Source organism: Mixophyes fleayi, chromosome 1 (genome assembly GCF_038048845.1).
Source record: "Mixophyes fleayi isolate aMixFle1 chromosome 1, aMixFle1.hap1, whole genome shotgun sequence".
In the NCBI taxonomy this organism is placed as follows: Eukaryota; Metazoa; Chordata; class Amphibia; order Anura; family Limnodynastidae; genus Mixophyes; species Mixophyes fleayi.
The window spans coordinates 366,375,581-366,402,462 of NC_134402.1; the positions used below are offsets into that span (position 1 = coordinate 366,375,581).

Consider the following 26,882-nt stretch of genomic DNA (forward strand, 5'->3'; position numbering starts at 1 on the left):
AAGTCCTGTAACCAAGGGACATGATTTTACTATTTTTAAACAACAATAACAGACATTTCTATTTCTGTAGCTTTATCCACAACAGGAAGTAGAATCTTTTACAGAAAAGTGCAGATAGACCTTCATTTTTCTACATTTCATAAGAGTGAACATATTTAAGTAGCAGATGATACAAATACTGTGAAAGAAAAATGTCAGTGTAGCTTATGTGTGAAAATTTCACTAGTGTATACATTATTTTTTCATAGTCTTTATTTTGGCACATTTTGTGCACACCAAATAGTATACTCATTGGTGCCCAACTTTTTCTTTCTTTCTTTTTCATGTAGTTGATGCATTCAGTTTTTGTGTTTTGAATGATATTACATATGAAAGATGTCCAAACACAGCTAGGCTTCCACAATCAGTTTGTGATGTATTTCCAGCTCCACCTTAAATGTGTTTCTCTTCTTAGTGGGAGGGGATGTGACAGAGAAGTCATGTGATCAGAGACAAAACAAGCCCTGAATCATAGTCCTGTTGTAAAGTGCTTTCTAGTGTGGATCTCTGTTAAAGTAAATAGGTAAGTCCTTGAAATGTATTCCTTTTTTGCACAGTGTATACTTCAGACCTGATGTTTTAAATGTTAACACAAATCTTTGTGAGGCTGAGTTGTGAGAACATTTGTTTCTGCAAACAATGGTGTTAGATTTCTGTACTGTACAGATTCTGCAATGTTATTGCATCCAGAATTTTTTTTCCCTTTTCAAAGTGTCACCTTTACTTTCTGCACTAATAATTTGCAGGCTATTTGCCTAACCTGTCCAGAGATCTGCAGACCATTGGCAGACGCACATGGATATATGTTTCAAAAAATCTGTATGACCCTATTAACAAAATAATATAATGCTATATGTAACGGACTTAGTAATTCACACAAGTGTTATATAACATATAAGGAATGTCAATTATGTCAACATTATCCAGGTAGTCATAGATTAGTCAAGCAACTTTGAATAATGTCAGATTTTGGGATAATCTTTAAAACGTTGATATGCGGAAATAGTAATAAAAATTGCTTTAGCGATTAACAAATCGCTTTGCTAATCACCAAATCTATTAAAAGCAAATAGCCCCCCCCCTCCTGCTCCCCAAAATAAAATAAATCACTAGACATCAGGAAAAATCACTTCAATGACCAATTTCTATGTATTACATATATTGGGGGAACATATGAAAGATTAATTCAGTAAATTGTTGTATAAGTCACTAAAATGTTTTCACTGGTTTAAGACACTTGGAGATTTCTTCAAAACCAGTGATATGATAAAGATAATAAATATGACAGCTTTTCAGATTCATTCAATGGGGTTTCTTACATATAGTGCATTTTTGCAGCATATTTTTAGAATATAATTTATTTATTTTTTTATATTGATGAAAATCTCTTTGACATATTAGAAAGTTGGGACAATGGATTTACATATTTTGATCTATTTATAAAAAGTGGAAAAATTAATAATTAGCAGAAGAATCCCCAATAAATCAGCCCAAAAATGTATAATGCATACAATAAACCTGGTATGAAAGTTATCAAGATAATTGCAACCTCAGGTTTGGGGGGAAACAACTTGACATAGAGTTTGCACAGCAACATATCCACACCTTTCCTCTACCCCATATATTGGTTATTACACTTATTCATTGTGTTGGGCTTTTTCGTTTAAGCTGACCACACAAATGTCAATCCAGGTAATTGGGTCGAGCATTGATCTCCAGGATCATTTACCAATTTGGGCACACTTGGGTGGCCAATTCCAAAGCAATTCACAAATATAGGGCCAATTCCCCCTCCTCTCTCTCTTCCCTCCTTTTGTGACTAGTTCTTTTTAATTTGTAACAAAATATATATGGTGTATTTTGCTCTGATTGACATTGTGCAGTTTCTGACTTTTCCCATGCCGTGCTAAAATGGTATCATTACAAACTCCTTTAGCATGTTCACAGTTCAGCATGCTACATGAAGTCAAAGGCCACAGACTAGATAACTAGAAGGAGTTTATTGCAGACATTGCAGATTTTGCCTCTGCTTCCCCTTTATAAGTGCTGACTGTGCTTCTCTGTGTTTTGCTGACAGCATGTAATCAGTGGAAGTGTCAGAATTGTAAAATATGAAGCACAATTATACAATTCTGTAAAACAATCTCCTGGATTCTCTTTTTAACCCAACTCACTGACTCGTTCACTCTTTCTTATTGATGCTTTTTAAGTTATTAGTAAATATCAAGGTGTATGCTTAATATGAACATTCTGTTTTGATAAGCTACAATAAAACATTGTGGATGTGTCAGTCCTGTAGTAAAAATGTATTTTGTACTCCACATATGGTGGAAGGACCCTCACATTGTCTAATTTTGTCAGAAAATGAAACAATGTGTATCTGTAATTTTAGGGGGAGTTGTCCTGGAGGGCCCAGATTCCTGACAACTTAATCTCACAAATCTCCCAATTTCTCGCTTCAAGTAGTCAAGTAGAGCTTAATCATCTAAATAGGGCCACGAAAACAGTGATCCCTGTGCACACTGTGCAAACATAATATAATGGTTCACTAAAATAGTTGTCTAGATGAATATGGATGATATTTGAATGGCAGCACGGTGGCATAGTGGTTAGCACATCTGCCTTACAGTACTGGGGTCATGAGTTCGAATCCCGACCATGGCCTTATCTGTGTAGAGTTTGTATGTTCTCCCCGTGTTTGCGTGGGTTTCCTCCGGGTGCTCCGGTTTCCTCCCACACTCCAAAAAACATACTGGTAGGTTAATTGGCTGCTAACAAAAATTGACCCTAGTCTGTATGTCTGTCTGTCTGTGTGTGTCTCTCTCTGTCTGTGTGTGTGTTAGGAAATTTAGACTGTAAGCCCCAATGGGGCAGGGACTGATGTGAATGAGTTCTCTGTACAGCGCTGCGGAATTAGTGGCGCTATATAAATAAATGGTGATGATGATGATGATGATGAATGGCTTTATTTCTATGAAGAGTTTACAGCTATCTGGCTAAAATGGCTAGATTAAAAGATACATCTACTACCAAATCCCTCATTATTACCGATTGTGCTCCCAGTTAGTTAAGCTTTACATCCCACATTTCCTGAAGTAAAGTAGCCTAGTCCCAGTTCTAGGACATCAACACCTCCTAAGAAGATCAGTGGATGGCCAGGACTCTTACAGGGAAGCTCGATCTATCATTGCCCGTTCCAAGCACAATTCAGGGGTATATTTTCTAAACTGCGGGTTTGAGAAAGTGGATATGTTGCCTATAGCAACCAGTCAGATTCTAGTTATTTGTTTAGTACATTCTACAAAATGACAGCTAGAATCTGATTGATCGCTCTAGGCAACATCTCCACTTTTTCAAACCCGAAGTTTAGTAAATACACCCCTTAGTGTTCCCTACAATACCCAATTAGCTTCTGTCATCCCTAGACTAGACTAGAAGTAGGCCTCATTTCTCCTGTATCTTCAGTGAAATTCCGTTTTCGTCTTTCCTCCTGTCCCCAAGTTAGTTCTTTCCATCTTTTGGTTGAATTGTTGCTTTCACTAGAATAGATTTGTGTATTGTTGTACTGTTCTAAAAAGATAGATACTGAGGCCTGCGTCGCTACATATTGCAAGCTTTGTTTTGCTCACTTCCTCACTAAAGAAAGATTTACAAAATTGTAAGTATACAAATCCTTTTCCAAAGGGAACTACTATAACAGGGCAGCACGGTGGCTCAGTGGGTAGCACTTCTGCCTCACAGCACTGGGGTCATGTGTTCAATTCCCAACCATGGCCTCATCTGTGTGGAGTTTGTATGTTCTCACTGTGTTTGTGTGGAGTTCTTCCCAAACTCATAAAACAGTACTTCTCTGTGTGTGTATGTTAGGGAATTTAGACTGTAAGCTCCAATGGGGCAGGGACTGTTGTGAGTGTGTTCTCTGTACAGCGCTGCGGAATTAGTGGCGCTATATAAATAGATGATGATGATAATATAAAATATTAATGGTTTTATTACACCAAAACTTATACATGTTTGAAATTGGCCATTATTTAATATCACAAATGGAAAAAGTATAGAAATCAGACTGCAATAAACTCCAGTACACAGACATACAGCACACCATGCTTATAACTGATTTTCTATTGCTGTGAGTAGCAATTTTTCTGTTTTTACCCTCTGGGCCTTGTAAGTTAATGTATATGGAATGAGTGTATACAATGCAAAAAACATAGAATTGTACTTCAAATGATTGAATGTATGTATTTATTCTTACAGATAATGGCTATCAGCTGGCCTGTCCTGGGTATTTTGCTACAGGCTTTTATTGTACAAGTGAAGTTATGTGGTGAGTAAAATACCCCTCGCTATAATTATTCTGACCGTGAAATTACAACAACTGCATTTGGGCGAAAGAGGAGGGTCCCAACGTTAAACCGAGTAAGTGACAGATGCGCTTCTAGCAGCCTGCCACAATGGATAACAGGGTGTTCCTAAATCCCAGTGGGCCTGGTTTGTGTAATATGAGCGTGGTTTTACCCAGCCAATGAAACATATTTAATTGGTATTTTAATTATCAGACACAAACATCCCCCTCCAAATATTCAAATATTTATTGACATCTATACAATACAGACTTGTAGCAGATAACACAGAGTGATTCCTAGTGACCAAGTTACAACTGAGAAAGCTTTTTACTGACCTCTACACAATACCCAGAGGATCTTAGTGCCTGAAATACAATACAGAGATATGTCTCATTGAATAACACTACTTGCGTATATTGATGAATATGCATAAGTATAATGTGTGTGATGGTCTAGATCAAGAGGTGCAGGCAGGAAATACAATCAGGGCCGGTGCCAGGGTCCATGGCGCCCTAGGCATTTTTACAAAATCGGCGCACCCCCTGCAAAAATAGGCGCCGCCCCCTGCAAAAATCGGCGTCCCCCCCCCCCCCCCGCAAAAATCGGCGCCCTCCTCCCTACTCCCCCCTCACCCCGTCTTTCCTTACCTTGTCTCACCACCGCCGCCTCTCTGCTATGTCTCCTCCCCTCCACTGACACTAGTGAGTGGAGGGGAGGAGACGGAGCAGAGAGGCGGTGGTGAGCAATAGCCTCTTCCCCCCTCCCCATGCATCTGAATGCTGTGTGGCGGCCGTGACAGGTATGGTCAGCAGTCGCCGCACAGTTTTAAAGTCATTTACCATTCTGTGGCGCCCTCCAGGCGCCCTCCAGAGCCCGGCGCCCTAGGCAAGTGCCTAACCTTGCCTAATGGGAGCGCCGGGCCTGAATACAATAGCAATATATGACTTGTAGTAGATCAATATAATTTATTATATTTGATCACACTGTGTTATTTTACACCTTAGTCATTAAATTCATGTGTCTGCTTACTGATACTCTACTTTTTATTTTCTTCAAGAAATTCCTGAAGGAAATACACGTCTGATTAGGTCCTTAAATCTAAACTTATTAAGAGCAACACTGGATGTATCTCAGGACGCCAATCCCAGTATCTATGTTGGACTTCGTCTTTCTGAAGATCACAATCTGAAAAAAGAGGATGAGTACCTCCAGAGACTAAAAACTTCAATGGAGGCTCTTTCTAGCAGGTAACATAAAATGTATTTGTTTTTTCATTTTAAGTTTTCTCCTTTTTCTTTGATGGTTGCAACTCTATAATAGATGAAATACTGTTTACCAAAGATGTTTAGAGAAGTCAAAATTCTTGAGGTGGGTACACCAGCTGGGATACCACAGCTGATATTGGGAAATTGACCTAATATTGCAAAATGTTTGACATCAAAACCACTACAATGAATCATAATAATCATCATATCATTTATAGCGCCACTAATTTTGCAGCGCTGTACAGAGAACACACTTACATCTATTCCTGCCCCAATAGAGCTTACAGTCTAAATTCCCTAGCACACACACAGACTAGGGTCAATTTGATAGCAGCCAATTAACCTACTAGTATGTTTTTGGATTGTGGGAGGAAACCGTAGCACCCGGAGGAAACACATACAAACACGGGCAGCACATACAAACTCTACACAGAAAAGGCCATGAACGGGAATCGAACTCGTAACCTCAGTACTGTAAGACATAAGTGCTAACCATGCAGTCAGAAGATGTCTGTATGTGTGGTCCACCATCACTGACAGTCCACAGGGAAACTGTGGGTGGGAAAATGGAATCATGATCCAGTCACTCAACTGTTGCCTCAAGCAGAGGGTTGGTCTGTGAGACGAGGAAGGGGGGCGTTAGCTGTAGGACCAATTGGAAGCCACACTTCTGGAGGTCACTTAGGGGATAGTACAGCTATAACTGCTATGTTATGATAAACCTGTGGCCCCCATCAAAAGCCAAGAGCGAGTTATATAGCTAGTTATTTTAGATTAGCTCAAGTGCTTTTATGCCTGTAGTGGCAGACCCAGGATTACTATCAGTAAGGGGTGACATCAGCCATACTGAGGCACAGAGTATAACAAACCCTTCAGTCTTTACCAGGAACCGCCACAAGGTGGTATGTTCTTTGCTGCCAAGGGTTTGCATGTCACAGCCCTCAGATCAGCCCACTGACGTGATAGGGAAGGAAGATAGGAGGCAGGGACTGAGAGTAGTAGTCTGCGGTTCGAGGTCTGGTACACTACCTGTCAGTGCTGTACAAAGGGAGTATCCGGCTCCGTCATCAGGAAGGTAGAGCACAAGAAGTCAGACGAATCTAGAACTATAAACGCAGTACCAAGGGAATCCGAATCCTGGTCGGGGTAAACCGAGGTCATACACAGGAAAACAGACTGGAAGGTCCAGACTTAGAATAAATATACAGATAGCCAGGCGCCTGGGAGGAAATCCCATGCAAGTGCATCAATCTATTATTATCTTGTATATATTAATAATAAAATGAGTAAAGTATCCACTTTAAAACTGACCTGTGAAAGCCATTTGAGGGACTTCATGTGGGGAGCTTATAGGTAGATTCTTGGCACATTCTTGGTCCTTCGTATCATCAGAACACACTAATTTGGGGTTAGGATTACACAACACAGGGGTTTTGGACACTAGGTAGGTCAATGTGTATTACAGGCTACAATCCTCTTCTTTAATTTATATTATGAGTATATCTGAGGGAAACCGATTATTCATCTGAGCCAATAGTGATTGATTTCAGTCAAATGGTGCAATAATGCTTGATCAATTTGTGTATTTTATAATTTTATCATTAGCTGTTTTATTCTCCCTTATGTATTTCAAGAGTTAAGAAACCTGTTTTACTATAACTTCAATGTGGTGAAAACAATGTCCTTGTACAGAGCTGTTTATTCTGTATTTGTGCTTCATCTAGCTGACATTATGGTTGTTGAGGAACCACTGGTGATTGGCAGCTGGGGAGCTGGTTATGGTACCAGTGCAGTTCTGCTATTCAGAGAAGAGTGCGTTTAGGGATTAGATTGTAAGCTTACTTGGGCAGTACCATCTTTACTTTCTGTTTCCATGGCATTACATGCAATTTGTTTGTATCATGCGCCCCTCAATGTACAGCACTGTATAATAGGTTGTGCTATACAGAAGAAGTAGAATGGGGAATAGTGGCTTTCTCCCCCGTATTCCCAGTCAATTTGCTCTGCAAGACCCCGATTACTGCCGGCTGCACCCATTGTAAGAAGTGACCGGTGGGTTTAGTATTCAGTTACTTGATGAGCTTTTGATATTAAGGTGGAACTGTTGGTCACTGAACATATTATTTGTCTATATAGTGGCTTATATATCAAGGAAGGGGAACCAAGAACTGGACTACTTGCTCTGCATGTGCTGGCTCAGAAGGCTTCTTGTGAGGATACAGACACGCTTGTGAGGAACAGGTTAATCACACATCTGAAATACCACCTTCACCAGGAAAAGGAAAATATAGGTAACTATGCAGCATGAGCGGCCATAAGTCTGTTCTTTGCTCTTTAGTCAATATAGACCAATGATACTGTCGGTTATAATGCTTACATATTGACACATTTATATGATCAAACAGTAATTGAATCAAAGCAATAAGGTTGTTATACTGAGGGACATTATTGTCTTATTCAGTGGTGACAATTTGACAGCACAATATTTATTTACAAACTCCCTGACTAGGCCTCTTCCTAGTCATTCTGGCATCACAATGAAGAGTAAACGGTAGATGTATAATGGCTGACTCGATGTTCTGGTTATTGTAATATAATATAGAGTCTCTCTGTACGTTATAGTGTAGTATCGTTGCAGAAATGGACGCTAATAAATATCATATTGTGCACCACTGAACTGATGAGGTTGAAATCTTTAAGATAGTTTACAAAATATTACATTGCTTTCTTCTTTGTTCTCAGTGATTAGTAACACACTTGTGAGATTAGTTATGTACGTTCTATTAGCTGCAGGAAGAAAGCAGTAGAATATTAACCAATTTGGAATTTTTGACTACTATGACAAACAGTGTCTGAATAGGTTACACAGCACCTCTCCCTAAACCTAGTTTCTAGGACCCATAGTAGAGCTGGAAATAATGTATTTTATGTACCATATATCATTTTAACCACAATATTCTACAATGTGAACTGGTTTAGTAAAATATATTGTGATATCAAAGTACAATAAGATCATGCTTTTCTTGTATCAAATATACTACTGGGAGTTAAATACGAGCACAGTGGATCCTTATATCAAATATACTACTGGGAGTTACATACGAGCACAGTGGATCCTTATATCAAATATACTACTGGGAGTTACATACAAGCACAGTGGATCCTTATATCAAATATACTACTGGGAGTTACATAAGAGCACAGTGGATCCTTATATCAAATATACTACTGGGAGTTACATACGAGCACAGTGGATCCTTATATCAAATATACTACTGGGAGTTACATACGAGCACAGTGGATCCTTATATCAAATATACTACTGGGAGTTACATACGAGCACAGTGGATCCTTATATCAAATATACTACTGGGAGTTACATACGAGCACAGTGGATCCTTATATCAAATATACTACTGGGAGTTACATACGAGCACAGTGGATCCTTATATCAAATATACTACTGGGAGTTACATAAGAGCACAGTGGATCCTTATATCAAATATACTACTGGGAGTTACATACAAGCACAGTGGATCCTTGTATGAAATATACTACTGGGAGTTACATACAAGCACAGTGGATCCTTGTATGAAATATACTACTGGGAGTTACATACAAGCACAGTGGATCCTTTGGTAACTAACAGAAAGCACATGGTCATATACAGTGAAGAATGTATAGTTTGATCTATGAAATTATTTCTAGTAATTAAAGATGCCGCTAGTACATTCATTTTCTTAGCTAAACACCATGGAAATTACCATTTACTGTTTAAGTAGTAGATAAATCCAAAATATTGTTTTGCTTTTCCTTTTCCATTTTAACAGCCCTATATGGCAAACCATTATCCAGCTACTATCAGTACAGCCTGGGGATTCTGGCTATGTGTGTCAGCAACAAGATGGTGGATAGACACGTGATACACAAGCTCATCGCCGCTGAAGAACGTAGTCAATTGGGCCACGGAGAATCGATCTCTATAGGTAAGAAATAATTGAGTGGATGGAAATGTGATTTGTAATTGAATATTGAAAGGGACGTTTCAGTGAACCCTACATGGACACAAGGCAAGAAAGCTTGTTCCTTTTGCTGCAAAATGTGGTGGAGATCCCAGAGGGGAGGTCAGGTGGACGTGCAGGAGGGGCGTGTCATTCCTGGCCCTCCCCTGCAGTGCACTGATGCCATCACAGTATGTAGCATGGGGACGAGGCCAAAATGACATGATTTTCGGAGAATCGCATGATTGAGCACCCCATCTGCCCCCCAGACCTTTTTCCCAAGCAGGGTCTGGAAAAAAGACCTGCTCTCCCAAGGGTCTGGGAGAACTACCCCAAATTCAGGAGCCTCTGTCAATTATGATGCAATATGAATAATATGCTAGTATATCCTAAAATAAAATTACTTGCAATTGTAAAAGAAAAAAAAAAAGAAATAAGTTTGTAAATAAGCGTCGCCCTGTAACTCCTGTATCATAATACGACAAAATGTATGCACTAAAAAAAAGAAAAAAAGCTTCTCTAGTTTATTCCCATCCTGTCTCTCCACACTCATGCCCTGCAAGCTTCTCAAGAGGCTGAGCTACACTCGCCTCACGTGCTTCCGTTCCTCACGCAACTCATTGGACCCGCTTCAGTCAGACTTGCGTTCCCAACATTCCATACTGCACCTATTTAAAGTGGTGAATGGTTTGGTCACTGCTAAATCTAAAGGCCACTGTTCACTTCTAATTTTCCTGGACTTCTCTGCTGCATTTAACATCATACTTGCCAACTTTAAGAGGCAGCTGTCCGGGAGGGGGTCCGTCGAGGGGGCGTAGCCTCGCGTGGCGCCCCGTTAGGCCCCGCCCCTGGCAATCTTAGCCCATTTTAGCCAATCACAGCAGGGGGCGGGGCCACAATGCCGCATTTAGCCCCGCCCCCCGCCATCTTCAACAGCGGCGACTTCGGGATCCGGGATTTTTGCCTGCTCTCTCGGGAGTCCGGGAGAACTCCCAAAAATTCGGGAGTCTCCCGGACATTCCGGGAGAGTAGGCAACTATGTTTAACATTGTTGACCACTCAATTGTCATACAAATGCTACATTTCCTAGGTGTTCAGCAGGGACAGGGCCAAAATGGGCAATTGTCTGCACCATGCCCACCCCCCAGACACGCACTTAGGGGAGTCCCTGTTTCATGCTCATCGCCAGCCTATTTGTAAATCGTAATTCTACTGATTACACTGAAACTGTGTTGCAGACAGATGAAATATATATATATATATATATATATATATATCACAGATTTGATACAGAAGGCGCTAAGATACTAACACCAGTATGTAAATATTATAGTCCAAAATCTTGTAATTGTTCCTTCTTATGTAACACTTCCCCCGTGCGGGCGGCTGCCAATCCTCCGTAGCAAGCGGTGTAGCAGGAAAAAATCTAAAAGTAAATGAGAGGAGGCGCACAATAGTGTAATATGGCAAGTCAATGGAGCCAGGTGAACCAAACCAGAAAAAGAACTAAACCACCAGAAATGAGTGAGAGCTTCCCACCAAGTGGGTATCGCCTATATCTGAGATGGATAAATAAAACTCATAGACTAGAGAGTCACACACGGCCAAATGGCATTCAGAAGGTAGAAAAACAGGTCACACCAATACAGATGTACTCGTACCGGAAGCCAATGGTTTAATGGCTTATCTGCAGGATGTCACGTAGGCTGTGAGGATGTATTCAATCTTCAGCCACCCTTGGCTATCCCATAGGTTACCTCAATATAGAAGTACACAGATATAGTATCCAAAAAAATTCAAGTTTATTAAAAACAGTAGTAACTTACACATCCAGAAGCAGATGACAAGCCTATCTGATCAAAGATGGTAGTAGTAGCAGTAACTCAACGCGTTTCGTCTGTACAACAGACTTCATCAGGAGCAAACACAGAACAGTTTACTTTTAGATATATATATATATATATATATATATATATATATATATATATATATATATATATATGAGAGAGAGAGCTTTCTTCAGAAGCACATATATGGAAACCCCACACCAGGAATTCTGCGTTTGCCCCTGTCCCCCCGCCACTCTTGCCATATGACCTCCTCTCTGGGGTCTCCAGGATGAGAGAGGAGTACAGTATGCCTATACTGAATATTGCAGTGTTTATTTTGGTGAGAGAAAACACTGGGTTGATTGTCAGTGTTTTTTCTTGGTCAACAAATATTTTATGCCATGTTTTCACAATTTCACTGACTAGCTTAATAATATATATTATAATGTGAGCACTGTATCGTCATCCTTTATACTTTACTGTTGCAGATACAGAAGCCATGGCCGGCTTAGCACTCTTATGTGTGAAGAGACGTATTAATTATCCTCGTGAGCTCATCGGGGAAATCAAGCAGGAGGTTAAAAATATTAAAGGAAAGATTTTGGCATCTCAGAGCCCTGAGGGACTGCTTGGGAACATTTACAGCACCCCGCTTGCTGTGCAGGTGAGTCTACTACCCCATGCTGCTAGGGGGCGCTGCTCCGCTCTGTTGTGTCCACTGTCAGCAGGGTACTACATGTGTCGCCACTGACACTGCATTGAATTTGAAATGCCAGAATGAGAGCTGGCATTCTAGGGGTGCAAAATTAAATTCTGCTCTGAGGGGAAGGGAAGTCTAATGTTCCCTTCCTCTATGAATATGCACATTGGTGCACAGCAGAACAGCAGATAGCAAGAAGGGGCTTGCCACCCAGAAAGGTCGATGAGGGAAGGAAAGGGGTTGATGAGGCCATCATGATATGGAGGATTGTAGATGGACATGACAATACGTTTGATTTGAGACATTGTGATATGAGGCATTGATGGAATAGGGGATTGATGGAGACCTGATCTGTGGTGTAGGTGGACTGGTGTACAGTGGTATGCCATACAGCCACGTCTCCCACTGCTTTAATTGTAATACTATCAAATTCCATTCACTTATATTCCTATTACATTTTTCGCCACTTCTAAATTTCTGTACCTGTAAAAGGATGGTTTGCTGTCTTTGGGGGGAAGAGGGGTGCCCCCTCCTCTAATAGAGTCTGTTTGTGATGAAGACTGTGACATCCCAGCTTCTGGTGTTTCTGTGACACTGATAATCAGCCCAGTCTGGGTTGTGGCTGGTTATAGAATTTGTTGTGAGGGGTTCCCTCAAAAGAGGATATTTTTTTTCCATACCTTCAAAGTTGCTCTAGCGGCTTTAAAGCCATATAAATGCTTTTAAATAGAAGTCAAGATGGGGAAATTATATCTGAGTAACGTTTCAATATGGCAAGAACAAAAACTTGTAATAAACGTGGGTTATGTTTGCATAGTGCAATACAACACACGTTTTTTAAATAGGGAAATGACAGCTATAGGCTTTATCTGGTTGGTAAGTTTACAGAAACACCACTTCCATTTTTAATACATAAGTGTGGTCACACTGAGTACATTATTGATGTTGCATGAAATTTTATCCTGTTTTATTTGGTTATAGGAACTTATGAAAGCCAGTTAGCCAAACAAATCTCCTTTTCCCTAGTTTCTAATAGAATTTGGTGGCAAAAAAGACAAAAAGTCCTGTTCCAAGGCAATATCTGCCCTACTGGAAGCGATGAAACAAGGAAAGTTCTCTAACCCTATGATGATGTCCCAGTTAATGCCTGTTTTGCACTCTAAATCTTACACGGATGTGGCTAATGTACAGTGTGAAGAGATCAAAAGTAAGTGAATAAGCAGCTGTTGCATACATTGAATTCACGCAATATTATTGTTCTGAGAGCTGTGTCTGTTGATCAGTTAAAGAGTGTTACTTTGTTGGCCATACCTGCTGCAGTATCGGCAGCATCGTCGAGCAACTGGCCTAATATTGAATGTATGGCACCAATCATGCCATATGCCTGATAATGTTACGATCGTAATCATTGGGATAATTATCAAACATCTTGGTAAATGTGGTTAGAAGATTGCCACTACCGCTAGTCAGATGCAGAACTAGCAAGCTGTGGGCCCCAATGCGGGGAAGGAAGGAACCGCGGACCCTGACCACTCTGTATCTGATATGCAGCGGGCCCCATTATCTCTATGGGCCCCAGTGCACTGTACCTGCTGCAATATCTGGCTTCTCTGCTTCTGCGCCAACCACTGGATCACATTCCATTTGGCCACCTACGTGGCCACTGATTGTGTTGCTCAGGATGAGGATCAGGTATCTTAAAGCTTACAGTGATTTCCTATTCCGATGTGTGGTAAAGATACAGTACTAAAATAACATACATGCAGGATTTGGAAGTGCTTTAAACATATAACATACACCTGATAGCTGGCTACGCACAGTGCAAGCGTAACCATCCACAACTGCTGCCGATTGCCTGTGATTTTGAGTTTTGCTTCTGCATGTAGCTGATTGCCGCTTCATTTGCACCAGTATTGCATAACGTCATATTACTAGTTTAGTGTCTTCTCTGTGCATTCCCTTAGTCAAATGCACACTTGGAACATGGCGTATAATTGCGTCTCATATTTAGATAAACTGAAAGGAGGGTTTTGGGCATCCTTTTACTGTGTCAATTTATCAACGCCCCGTTGTTGATAAACCAGCTCTTTCTCTGCCTGTCCGTTGTTTATATATTCTAATCTGCGCTTATGTAATAGTGATAGACACATATCTATATGTTAATTAAAATCATTGATTGTATTCTCTTCCATGAATTAATATTAATTTTTGGGGGAAAGCTTTCATTCTGAAATAATGGCTATTTAATGGGGGAGATTGGGCTAATGGGATATAGTCTAAGTGTAATCAAGCTGTATTCCTGTCTATTGGCACACCCTAAGCAAACCCTACTGTCCATTGTCTGTGGTGTTTGATATATACACATGATTTTTCTTATCTTGTATATAAATTAATTTTGCACCTTCCCTCTCTCCAGACAATCCATTGTTAATCACCACCCTACATGAAGTTACCATTGGTGAAGAACTGATTAAGGTCCGGTTGGTGGTAGAAGGTCAGAAGTTCAATAAGATTATTGAGGTGCCATCAGATTCCTCACTCCTTGACATACTGAAAAGCGCACAGAGACAGAATTCAGATTTCACGTAAGATCATGGATTTCATGTCTTGTCTTTTAGTGAACTAGTCCTTCAAAGAAGCATCACTTGGTATACTTCTGCATGACTTCTCCTGGATTATGGAGATTCCAAACATGACCTGCAGGGTTTGTGCAGCATCTTTAGCAGATATCTTACCAAAAAAGACTTGTGGACCTTAAAGGGGAAGCCCACCTTAAGGTGGAGGTTGTCTGACTCATAGTGCAGACAATCTCCAGGCTGTTGTAATTCTTCCAGTCCTCCAAATTTATTTTAGGGATTAACGTACGAGACCACCTCATTACTGATACTTGGGGGAAGATGGTGTTAATCCCTGAATTTAAAAATACAATAACTGGAGTTTCTTTCAAGGGTCAAACTATCCTCAAGAAGCAGGGTTGTTGTCAGATTCCTTGCCAGACTAAGGAGTAGATTTATTTAGAATGTGCTAGAGAAATGATAGCTAGAACCTGAGCCGTTGCTATGGGCAATAACCTCACTTTTCCTTTTTAGAAGGTTTGGTAAAGTTACCCGTAAGGATTATTCTCTCAAACTGGTGCAATGAAAGTTCAAGATTATTAAACTACAAGATAATTAGATTCTCTGAGGTTCCAGCACATGTAAGAAACAACAGTAATGGAACATAAACATGATGGGGGGAAAAAAAGATCTGTCTTTCGAATAAACAATTGGAGAAGTGAAATGTCCATTTTGTCTTTATCCGTTTCCGATTTTGCTTTCTAGATAATATTTTATATAGGTATCACCTTACTTTCTGCAGATGTTACATTGCAAATTCTGTCCCATAGATTTCAAACAAAAGATTCACTTCATGGACCTTTCCTGACCACAATCAATAAGGTCGCAGGCTACTGGCAGCTTCTTAAGGATCCAGATATTTATTTATTAGAAGGTAAGTTCATAGTAGTATTGGCACTGGTCTGGGTTTGCCAGCTATGGCTGCAAGAGACCGTGCAAACTCCAATCTCCAGACTGCTCCAGGAACCCCTTCTCCTTTTCTGGAGTTATTGATTAAATAGTGTTTTTAAGATTTTGTTCTTATCATATTAATTTTAAGTTTAATGTCCATTATAAGTAACTAACCAATCGGCAAGGGTGTAACTTCCAGGTTAGCAGGGCTGCCTCTATTACATACCTGGAACGGGTGCACTTTAAACAGATTAACAATATATAGTCTGTTAACACAAGATTTATTCAGTGCAATGCATTCTCTAGATGGTATATGGTTCCTCAAGTATATATCAAGTCCAATATTAATCATTTCATCTGACCTTTAAATAACTTATGTTCATGATCTCTGTTGGCTTTGTACAGTAATAACATATGTAAAAAATACTGAAACACGTCAAAGTACCATTTAATAAAGTCTCAAAGTCCCCTCACTCTAATGCTTAATTTAAGACATAAAAGAGGGTGGAATTAGCAGTGTTGTAGGAGGAAAATGAAAAAACATTTAATTTGATGTTTTTATTCTTCCCATCGTGCGCACTTCCAGCTGGACCCGAAATCCAGCTTAAATAGGTGCAGACTGATTTTATGGGGGCAGTTAACTTGGACATGCATCTACGTATTTGCGATGCGTATAAATGACAGCGATGTATCACAAGGGCACAGTTATGTACAGTCAAAGTCGCGCTTTGTCTTTATGTAAATGATATTTAACATTTCCTTCACGAGTTTAGTATTAGGAGTTACTTCATAATAGATTCCATTTTGGGACTGCCCAATGACGTGTTAGATCTGTAGAGGAGGATGCTCAATTCAATCAATTAATAAAATGCAATTATTTGTAAAACTAATAATAATATCTATACAGCACTTTATATAGCATTTCTTTGTCATTGGGCTTAATGTGCTGTGTAATTTACAATTTGTAACATTACAATGGAAATATATATATATAATATGACATCATAGTTCTTGGTGAACTAGTAATGTTTGAGGTTGTTTTGTATACTTGTAGAGAGGTACATTTAGGACTGTGAAGAGTATAGAGGGGTAAAGTGTGGGAGCAGCTTGATAATAATTATGAAACCCAAAGATAGACTCTGCCTTTAATTTCCCTGTCCCTGAAGAGCCAGAGAGTGCTGTGCTCTATATCTGCGAGGATTCCCCAGGGACAAATACAGGACTTCTAGGGCAGCTGGGGCATGTTATTTTTGTGTAGTAAGCTACTAAATCATCCACTAAACCTCTTCATGGAAAGTTAGCTATAGAAATACTATCACTAACAATGTATTACTTAACATAATAAAAAGCACAATAATAAAACAATAATATTTTATTTCCAATGACTTACAGTGCAAAGTTCTATTATTTAATTTTAGGTGACTTTTTTTATACTATTTGATAATATTGATACTCTCTGTAGTTTATAGATTTTTATGCCAAGCAAGTAAGTACATAAGTGATAACAAAATCTAACCAGAGTTCTAAAGGGAAGAGGAGGATTATTAGGGGATAGGAGGAGCATGCAGCGCACATTAAAGTTCCACTACAAAGTTTTTCAAGCGGGAAGAGGTTCCATATTCACATCAGGGAACTTCCAGCTTGGATCATTGAAGAAACTGGCAGCTGACATCACTAACCTGTTTTGTAATAAAGAGAGAATGGGCCACTTAGGTGCAGAATGACGGAGACTTTGGGTAGGACTAAAGACTGTGGTCCTGATTCAATTCCGAACGCAGCTTGCACTCAACTTAAAAAAAGAGCTTGGAACCTTAACGTATTTCCATCCGTATTCAAATCCAAGCGGATCTCAAGATGCGTTACTATTTAAGTCCGGGTATAAGTAGGCTCTGCCTAAATGTTACGTATCGTATGTTATCAGACAGAACAGAGAGCAGAATACGCACAAGCATATGTGCAATGTAAGGTCATATCAGAACGCATTCAAAAAATTGTATATTATAAAATAAATGAACTACTCTTCTCTATCTTTTGGCTAAGATGAAGTGTAGCATCTTGTCTTATCAGATTGATGGGGACAGTCTACACTTGCCCCTCTAACTGTGGTATATGTCTATTATTGTGCTGCATTAATTCCCAACTCTGCTTGGTTTTGTTGACTGGTTTGTCTGTTTTGGTTCTAAGGTATTGCTGATTACAGGCCTGAGAATGATGAAACGATCATCCTGCGACCCGGAACATTATGATCTAAAATAAGCTCCTACATTCCAGACCGGTAGAATGTTTTGTGACCATTTGATATATGGTAGAAAACTGTGTCCCTCCCTAGATTCTTCACATATAGATCTACTTTAAATTGTCTTGTATAATTATTGGAAATTGCCTCACAGGCATTATTATTCTCAGTGGTTTACCACTATTATATTGCTAGCAATGCAAATTAAATGAAGGTTTGATTTAATTATCTGCATTTCAAGGTCACAGTGCTTAAGGTTCTGAAGCTTTTAAATTATAATTAGGACTGAATTAGAAGAACATTCACTGTTGTCTGTATCAAGCTAATATAAAATCTGTGCAAATCTCAGGATCTGTTAAACACGTGGCTACAAATAAATTCTATGGAATCGTGTAATTTGCAGGATATTGAGAGCTATCACACATCAATGCTGTCATGACCACAAATATATAGATTTCTAAGGTGGCTACATGAATGCTTCATTGGCAGGAATGAAAGTCTTACTAATTACAGGAGGCATCAGTCTGTAAACTTTGGCTGCGTATTTGTCCTGTGAATGGTTGATCACAACAACTAGTATGTTCATAATTATAAGCTGGTTATTGTTATCACACTGATATTGATGTACCTCATTGCAATCAGAACTGTTCTGTGCAGCTGTCATTTTCCTCGTGTGACAATTCCAGAACTATATAAACATTCCGAGAGTTGTACCTGGAAGGCCCAGTATGAGAACCAGTGCTCTGCACCAGGAACGTCGCAGAACTAATAATGACTCTTTTTAACATAGTATTATTTATGCTCTTATAATTCATAGTAAGAATATTTACAAACTGATTTTGCATACACCTTGTCATCTTGAATTAAATTTGTATTATTATTATTGCAATGATATTATTTCTGATTGAAAAAATCATGTATTTTACCTTGTGTCTGTATCTGTGTATTTAGCTACACGAAGAATGTATTTGAAATGTTGCACCTGCAGTAATACGATTGCAATGTAACCTCCAATAAGACAGAATTGTGTTGGAGCTGGTAGAGAGCTTTTGAAATTCAAAAAATAACAAGTGGTTTAAAAATGATCCGTTTGAATAGTAAGCTGTAGGGAATCCCTAAGGTCCCTTCACCTGGTTTATTATCAATAGGGGACAAATGTGGGTAATTTAGCCACCTTATTAAAGAACATTGAAATATGTTAAAATAAACAATGCTGGGCATTGGTTAACAAAGGCAAGAGCTGTTGTAGGCAGGTACAACTGAAACTACTACTCTGCTGCCCATTGTGACTATTGTGCCTGTTTCATAAGGGGCGATAAGTTTCTTATTTGGGAAAAATAACTTCACTGTAGATCCCACAGTTCCTCAATTAAATGTTTCTTTTGCAGCTTAAGTAAACTTTATTAAATAGATACGTTTCTCATAGGTGTAGACCAAACAGTTGAATATATCCTGCCTGCAAAGCCACTGATAACTGCTTGTAACTTACCTAATGTGGTTCTCCCAGCCGTGTATCTGCAGGCAGTGCAGGGGTTCCAATGTTACCTGCACTCTGAACTCACCAACTGACAGTAACTTTATTACATGAGAGCTTCTCCTACCCAGGGATGATTATTATTATTAGCCTTAAATTATAGGGCGCCACATGAGGTTCACAGAGCCATACAAAGGGCAAACAAGCAGACAGCACATGTAGTACAATACAGTAAACCAATAACACTACAACTCTCAACACAGCTACTGCGGTACAAGGGCTATATTCAGTGCAGGCTGTGCCTGTGCCCATTAGTGTGGGCACAACTAACATGTTTAGAGCCACTGAAAGAGGTGCAAAGACAATAAAGGAGTGGAGTCGATGGGCAGAGAGACCATGGAGGAGGTGCACGGTGTAGCTGGTGAGCAAATGTTATAGGTAATGAGAACAGGAGCGAAGAGGGATCTGTACAGATTGTGTTACCAGGTGTTGCACAATTAAGTGTTAACAATAATTGACTTTTTTCCAAAAGCGCAAGAGTACATACAGGAACAATGTGCCAGAGGTCTATTGGCTTCATTATCTGAAGCTGCATTTTCTGCAGAGGATTTAGACTGAGCAGGAGGCATCAGTCCAAGTCTTAGCTTGTCCTTCCAGTGGGTGACACAGCAGCTCCACTGCTCTGTAGCCCTCTTCCATCAAGTCCATCTTTAGTCTTCTACTAACAAAGTCTGTAAAAATTGGAGCCAAGATACAAGATTGACGCCTTGTTCCCACCACTGTTAACAAAAGCCTAAAAAGTGCAGTAAAAATAGGATGAATGGTTTCTTATGGGCTCATGCCCATCATTACGTTCTAATATAGATCTCAGTGTGACCACATCATGTCTTGTGTTGAGGTGTACTTCCACCACAATAGATTATTGGTGAAAGTGCAACATGCGAAAAGTGCACGGAGAACACGTTAATAATAAATCACAAAAGCACACATCATTTTTCTTGGGATTTTACGTGTCCTTCTACATATTTGTCCTTGTACATATTTGTGAACGAGCCCCCAAGAATGACATTCCTGAGTGTGATGTGTCGCCTAATATACTATCAATCAAGGAATATTTCCTGCTCCCCTCTGGGGACACAGATCGTGGGAATGTTCCAAAACTACCCAGTACAGGGAAGGCTGCAGTTCTGACTCACAGTGCTGGGGCCATTGGTTAGGTTCAACCCAGGGCCCTATCTGTGTGAGTTTGTATGTTCTCCCCATGTTTATGTGGTTTCTCCCACAGTCCAAAACATACTGGTAGGTTAATTGGACCCTAGTGTGTGGGGTAAGCTCCCCTGGGGCAGGACTGATTTAATCATTAAGTAGTCTATGTACAGCAATGTATAATATGGTGATGCTATAAATGGTAATACTGGTAGTCAAACTGACACATAAATAAAATAAAGCCCTGGGAATATCAGACATTCATGGTATAGGTTGTAGTGAAAGCACTCAATGAAACATACTCGATATGGTGGAACTAATCGTGTCAGTTTTATAACTATACATGACCGTGACAGAACAGGGAACTACTTCTAAATGCATCTCCCCACCCATTTATCTCAAATAATCTGTTCCTGCAAAATCAAATCTTGTTTCTGCATTTAAGTACAAAAGTAGGCAAACTCCTGCTCCTAATAGATGTCCAAATCCCCCCATCAGATGCCACCTCTGCAGACAAATCAATGCACTTACCAGCTTGGGGAATTTGCACAAAAGTAGGCGCATGCCGTCACAAAGAGCACTTGTGCTGCCGGGTTGCACTGTCATAAATGAGCCTCCGATCAGGGCAGAAAGGCCCTGTTAGATCCATGTAGGACCTGACACAGGCCTCCTATCCCGAGAAATACTAATAGATTGTGCAAAATGAATCTACTAGTAATAATTGTATGATACTATTAGATCTAATTTGCATTGCATCTCTTAATGCTAATAATTAATGGAGACCTACTAAAGTAACACCATTAAAATAATCCTTTACAAAAGCATAATATTTCTCCTATCCCTGAAACTCGAACTTTGAGGAATGTATACAGTGGCTGTACAGAGCATTCATCCCATTGGTATTCTTCCCAGTGATCATAAAAGCATGTGGAAGACCCCAACAGATTTGTGATGTGCTCAGGCTATTGTTGTCCTATGGAAGGTCGTCGTAACGCCACACCATGACATTATACAAAGCTTTCATGGATATTTTTACAATTAATTTACTTTTGAAATTTTAATCCACAGCTAAATCAATAAAGTGACAGAGGATTCACAGCAATGATGTAGCAAAAAAGATTTAATACAAAATAAGTTGCTGTTTGACAATTGTCACACTCTAACACTATATGCGCTTTATTTTCACTTCCAGATTTATACTGTCTATGGAAGAATTATGTCACTGTAGTTTTCGGGAAGTAGAAAAAAAATCCAAAACCTTCAAAACAATCTTGAGTAAACTATACATTGTATTAACACTTCTCAGTCACGTTTTTCTTTTATATTGAGCTTGCTTGTGCTGTTACTATTTACCCAATATTCCATTTATAGGACATTAATGCATCTTTGTGTTGCATTCATAATGGGAAAAAACAGTCTTGTAAGAAAAACGCTTAGGGAACAAGTCTTCTTTAGGATAGTGCACATTTGTTTTGTTCATTTTAATAGACTCTCAAGGCCTCTGAAAAAATTGCATATCATCTTCTTTTTGTGTTTATGTTTGTTATTAGATGTTTACTTGGTTTATGAAGCTTGTTGGCTCTTTGGTGGCTTAGCCTGAAAAAACAAAATCACACTGTTATTGACATCTACATTACAAAGATTATATTGTCACGTTCATGGCAAAACACTAATGTTCAATGAAACACACAAAATTGAATATAGTTGTTGCTGCATTCCCCTGAAACATCATCATGCTAGTTCAGTGCTGTCCAAATAGTAGTATTAAGAGAGTTGTATGATATGGTCGTGGGCCAAATATTACTAGAAAACTGAAGTCATTCAATAGAGTCTAGAGGTTTTATTAGTACTTGTGGGGACCATAAAAAATGCTTAATACTGACCACACCTGCTGCAATATTGCATCTGGTATGAGCCAATTAGTCCAATATCACATCATGTAGGGCCTAAAAAACGCCAAAATCCCTACTAACAATCCCACCAAAATTGTTTGGCTCATTATCAGTCATGATTTAAATAAGCTTGGAAGGAGACCATAGACTGCCGCTCTCAGCCTGGGTGTCCAATCATCTTTTGGTTGCACTAAGAGGCCCCACTCGTACAGAAAGTGACGTGTGGTCAAAATCTATATTGGTCTGGTTGCCCAGCGCTTGTGCTGACCAGCAGGATCTGCCCTTGTGTAGCCAGCGTTAGAGGCTACAGCCCCTCACTTATTGATAACTCAAAATTATAATGATAAGGTGATTATAGTTTTGACATCAAAGTTTGGCAAGGTGAAGACATTTGAACACACACAAAGAAACGGCAGGAAGACATGCCACAGAAATTGAGAAAGCCCCGGTTATTCCTTCCATGGTAAGGACTTTAAATGGACAGCAGCTATATAACAGTTACTAAACAGTCAGTAAGTCAAAACTGAGGAGGTAAATTAGCAATAGATAAGTTTAACACATGATTATTCCCAATTCCATTCTTAATCCAAGTCAAAACATTTCTCGGTTTGAGAATCTATCTCAGAAGTCTTCAACAAATACAGGGTCACTGCAGCTCATGCTCCTTCCAGATGGCATCTACAAAACCAAATTGATTCGTGAAAATATAAGAAACTCTTTATGCCGTATCTCCAGCAATCGGTCAACAACTACTTTTTGAGCAGGCCCAGATCTGATCAACAAGAATTCTAATTACTTTAGGTCACAATAAGTCCAGGTGGACAACTAAAGGAGTCCACTTAACAGCAGGGTAAGGGAACAGAAAGCAATTCATGTACAGTCAGTTAGTCAGGCAGTCCTCTGGTGCAATGGCAAAGGCTGAATGCTCCTTATCTTACTGAACTGAATCCACAGGGAATGACTTGGGCTCTTCTGATAGCGGGATAGTGGGATACACTCTATTTAGACAACAAGGACACACCAGTTGCAACCAAGGTTTAAAAGCTGCTCATGAAGGTAGAAATTGGCACCTGTGGGTTTGCTTTCATCTGCAGGTAAGACAGGAAATACAGGATATGCTTCCTATTGCTTTAACAATAGTATTTTTAACATTTTGTTTTCATATACACATAGTCCTGTTTTTCTTGGAAATCGAGAGTTAATGAATGAATGCTGACTTGTTAATAGAGCAAAATTATTATTTTCATTCCGTGTGATCATTTCATGTTGGTGGCACATGGTGTACAAAATTTACAGCAATGTGTTTTCTAGCTCCGTTCCTCGAGCCCCTTAATAGTCCAGGTTTTAAGTATATCTGTACTTGAGTTTGGGTGACTTAATCAGTGCTTCAGCTATTTTGATTTAACTACCTGCACTCAAGGATAGTGCTGGAGGTGGGAAACAATTCTCCAAAGTGTGTAAAACATTATTCAAGTCCAGAACCCACACCTGTGCTCTAATGCACCTATCCTGCTACCTACCTCTTCATATTTACAATCCCAGTAGAAATTGGCTTTACTGTCCAAATACAGGAGAATCAGGTCACACAAAAGTGTCGCCTACAACAAAACAGCAAAAATAATAGTATTGTGAAATCTGTAATCACTGGAAGTTTCTGTAGACACTTGAAAATATATCAGAAATTGTAAAGAGAACATATTCACTTTTCCTGTCATATTTAAAACTGTCAGATCCCATTCACTTGCTTTTCATACCACCACTCCTAAATTTCCACTTTGATGACTATAATATATATATTACATCATACATGTGTATGATGTGTGATACACAAAACATTTCCTATATATGCATATATACACATGCTCAGGTGGTGTGTTGGCAAACAGGAGTCACTCTATACATATAATATTTTTAGACCATTTAGGTGCATTCAATGCAGGGTTCTGTCTTTGAATATTTTATTACATGGATATTTGTGCACAAATAATGAAGGCTGTTCCAATGTCTACTCACTGTGGAAGAGGTTGGTCCTAACATTTTAGGCAGGACTGTAAGGTCCCATTTGTCCTCTTTCTACTTTGTGCACTTCTAACCATCTTACAATCATGGACACGTAGATACAAGCTGATTATACAGGGGCAGTTCCAGGGTGTGGGTGACCACCTATGTATGGAGGATAAGTAGGATCAGTGCCGTAACTAGCCATTTTAGTGCCCTGGGCGAGATAGGGAAGCGGCGCCCCCCATCTAAGTGGGAGTGTCAATTGTCGAGTGGGCGTGGTCAACCTACTGTGGGGGGCGTAGCTAGCTCTTTACAAGTTCTAGACCGCACTGAAACCACCTCCCTCCCCATTCTTCTCGGTCTGGCTTTGTAAGGATCTTTATGTAATAAGCCTCCATAGATCAAAGTACTTTAAATGCAGCTATCACATGCTAGCTGTATAAAAAATGAATTGGTTATTGAAATAAAACTCACTGAAACAAATTAAAACAAATGTAACAGTACCATCTGTATCACACTGCCCCTTCATCCCACTGTGCCCTCCATCACAGTTTCTTCTTTATCACACCGTGCCATGGAGCCATCTTTATCCCATCGTGCCCCCTTATCACCATCGCACGAAATGAATATATATATATATATATATATATATATACACATACACACATACAATATAAAGAGCCTCCTAGTGTCCGCCATACCTTACAGAGAGCATTCTTGTGACCACCATACAATACAGAGAGCATTCCTGTGACCGCCATGCTATACAGAGAGCATTCCTATGACCACCATACTATACAGAGAGCATTCCTATGACCGCCATACAATACAGAGAGCATTCCTATGACCGCTATACTATACAGAGAGCATTCCTATGACCGCCATACAATACAGAGAGCATTCCTATGACCGCTATACTATACAGAGAGAATTCCTATGACCGCCATACAATACAGAGAGCATTCCTATGACCGCCATACTATACAGAGAGCATTCCTATGACCGCCATACTATACAGAGAACATTCCTATGACTGCCATACTATACAGAGAGCATTCCTATGACCACCATACAATACAGAGAGCATTCTTGTGACTGCAAAACAGATAAATACCTCACCTGAAATTAATAGACCCTACCATTAAATTAAAAAGCCCCAACAATAAATTTAATTGACCCACCAGCACCCCACAAATAAAATAGTACCCATTAAATAGTTAGCCCCCACCTAAACGTCACCATTAAATTAATAGCCTACCTCCCACCCATGTACTAAGACACCTAACCTCCCTACCCTCATATCACACATTAATACATCCCCCCCTTCCCTCACACATTATGGCAGCATACCCCCCCTTCCCTCATAAAGCATAGCAGCATCCCCCCTCCATAATAGCAAGATGCAGCACACATTCCTCCCTTCCACAATAGCAGCACACCCCCCCTCCCTAATAGCAGCTCACATCCCCTCCCTCCATAATAGCAGCTTACATGCCCCTCTCCCCTCCCCTCCCTCCATAATAGCAGCTTACATGCCCCCCTCCCTCCATAATAGCAACTCACATGCCCACCTCCCTCCATAATAGCAGCTCACATCCCCCCCTCCCCTCCATAATAGCAGCTCACATCCCCCCCCTCCCCTCCCTCCATAATAGCAGCTCACATCCCCCCCCTCCCTCCATAATAGCAACACACATCCCCTTTCCCCTGCTTTGAAACTTACCTTTTTCCTCTTTCTTCCTGTCCAGCCGTCGCTGCCTGGCTCCTCTCTGGTTCTCTGCTCCTCTGCTGCCTAGCAACGTCATGACATCAGACGCTGAGGCAGAGGGCAGAGTTCAGAAGGGGGTGGAGCCGGGTGCCGGCCGCCATTTTGGATGCGCCGGGCGGCCGGCAGTCTGAATCTGAGGTCTGTTTAATTTTTATTTTTTTTCACTCCTCACACAGAGGCAGGTGCGGGCGGCCATTGCGCCCCCTTGGGACTGCGCCCGGGGCGGCGGCACCGCCCGCACCGGCCTCGTTACGGCTCTGAGTAGGATCATATGCACAAATAGACCCTAGACTCTCTATCTTTCTGTGTGTGTGTGTGTGTGTGTGTGTGTGTGTGTGAGTGTGTGTCTATATTAGGGAGTTTAGACTGTAAGCCACAATGGGGCAGGGACTGATGTGAGTGGCGCTATATAAATAAATGATGATGATGATGATGATAGACATACATTCTGGGGGCACACCTCTGCACTTTTAGTAAATAATCCTTAATGTATTTGATATATTTATTACTTACAGTACCCAAGAAGGCACATCCAGTTCCAAGACTGACAGCTGTTGGGACAAGGCCAAATCTTCTTGCCTGGATATAGAAGTCAACATGTAATTGAATTAAATCAGGA

The 26,882-nt window shown here is 40.0% G+C and overlaps 2 protein-coding genes across 5 annotated transcripts in view; one reads left to right on the plus strand and one right to left on the minus strand.

Annotated features, from left to right (window-relative positions):
• The first annotated feature begins 454 nt into the window (after positions 1-454).
• On the plus strand, positions 455-18,807 carry TCN2 (transcobalamin 2). The gene is made up of 10 exons (XM_075178558.1): positions 455-562; positions 4,297-4,366; positions 5,443-5,632; positions 7,787-7,941; positions 9,481-9,636; positions 11,969-12,144; positions 13,207-13,387; positions 14,597-14,765; positions 15,566-15,669; positions 17,871-18,807. The coding sequence occupies exons 2-10, from the start codon at positions 4,300-4,302 to the stop codon at positions 17,930-17,932; spliced, it is 1,260 nt and encodes a 419-aa protein (XP_075034659.1). The 5' UTR covers positions 455-562; positions 4,297-4,299; the 3' UTR covers positions 17,933-18,807.
• Positions 18,808-21,702: 2,895 nt separating this feature from the next.
• The window catches only part of P2RX6 (purinergic receptor P2X 6), a 45,686-nt gene continuing 40,506 nt past the window's right edge, over positions 21,703-26,882 (minus strand). For all 4 annotated transcript variants that reach the window (XM_075178562.1, XM_075178561.1, XM_075178559.1 and 1 more), the window contains 3 exons: positions 26,777-26,842; positions 24,015-24,092; positions 21,703-22,198 (listed from right to left, as the gene is read on the minus strand). In XM_075178562.1, the coding sequence (XP_075034663.1) occupies positions 22,166-22,198; positions 24,015-24,092; positions 26,777-26,842 (177 nt within the window). In that variant the 3' untranslated portion in view covers positions 21,703-22,165. The remainder of the gene's footprint in view (positions 22,199-24,014; positions 24,093-26,776; positions 26,843-26,882) is intronic.

Bases quoted from the DNA above. Each gene is read 5' to 3' on its own strand.
- TCN2 (XM_075178558.1), top strand. From the start codon at position 4,300: ATGGCTATCAGCTGGCCTGTCCTGGGTATTTTGCTACAGGCTTTTATT. The intron at 12,145-13,206 runs GTGAGTCTACTA...CCTTTTCCCTAG, and splicing joins GCACCCCGCTTGCTGTGCAG to TTTCTAATAGAATTTGGTGG. The intron at 13,388-14,596 runs GTAAGTGAATAA...CCCTCTCTCCAG, and splicing joins ACAGTGTGAAGAGATCAAAA to ACAATCCATTGTTAATCACC.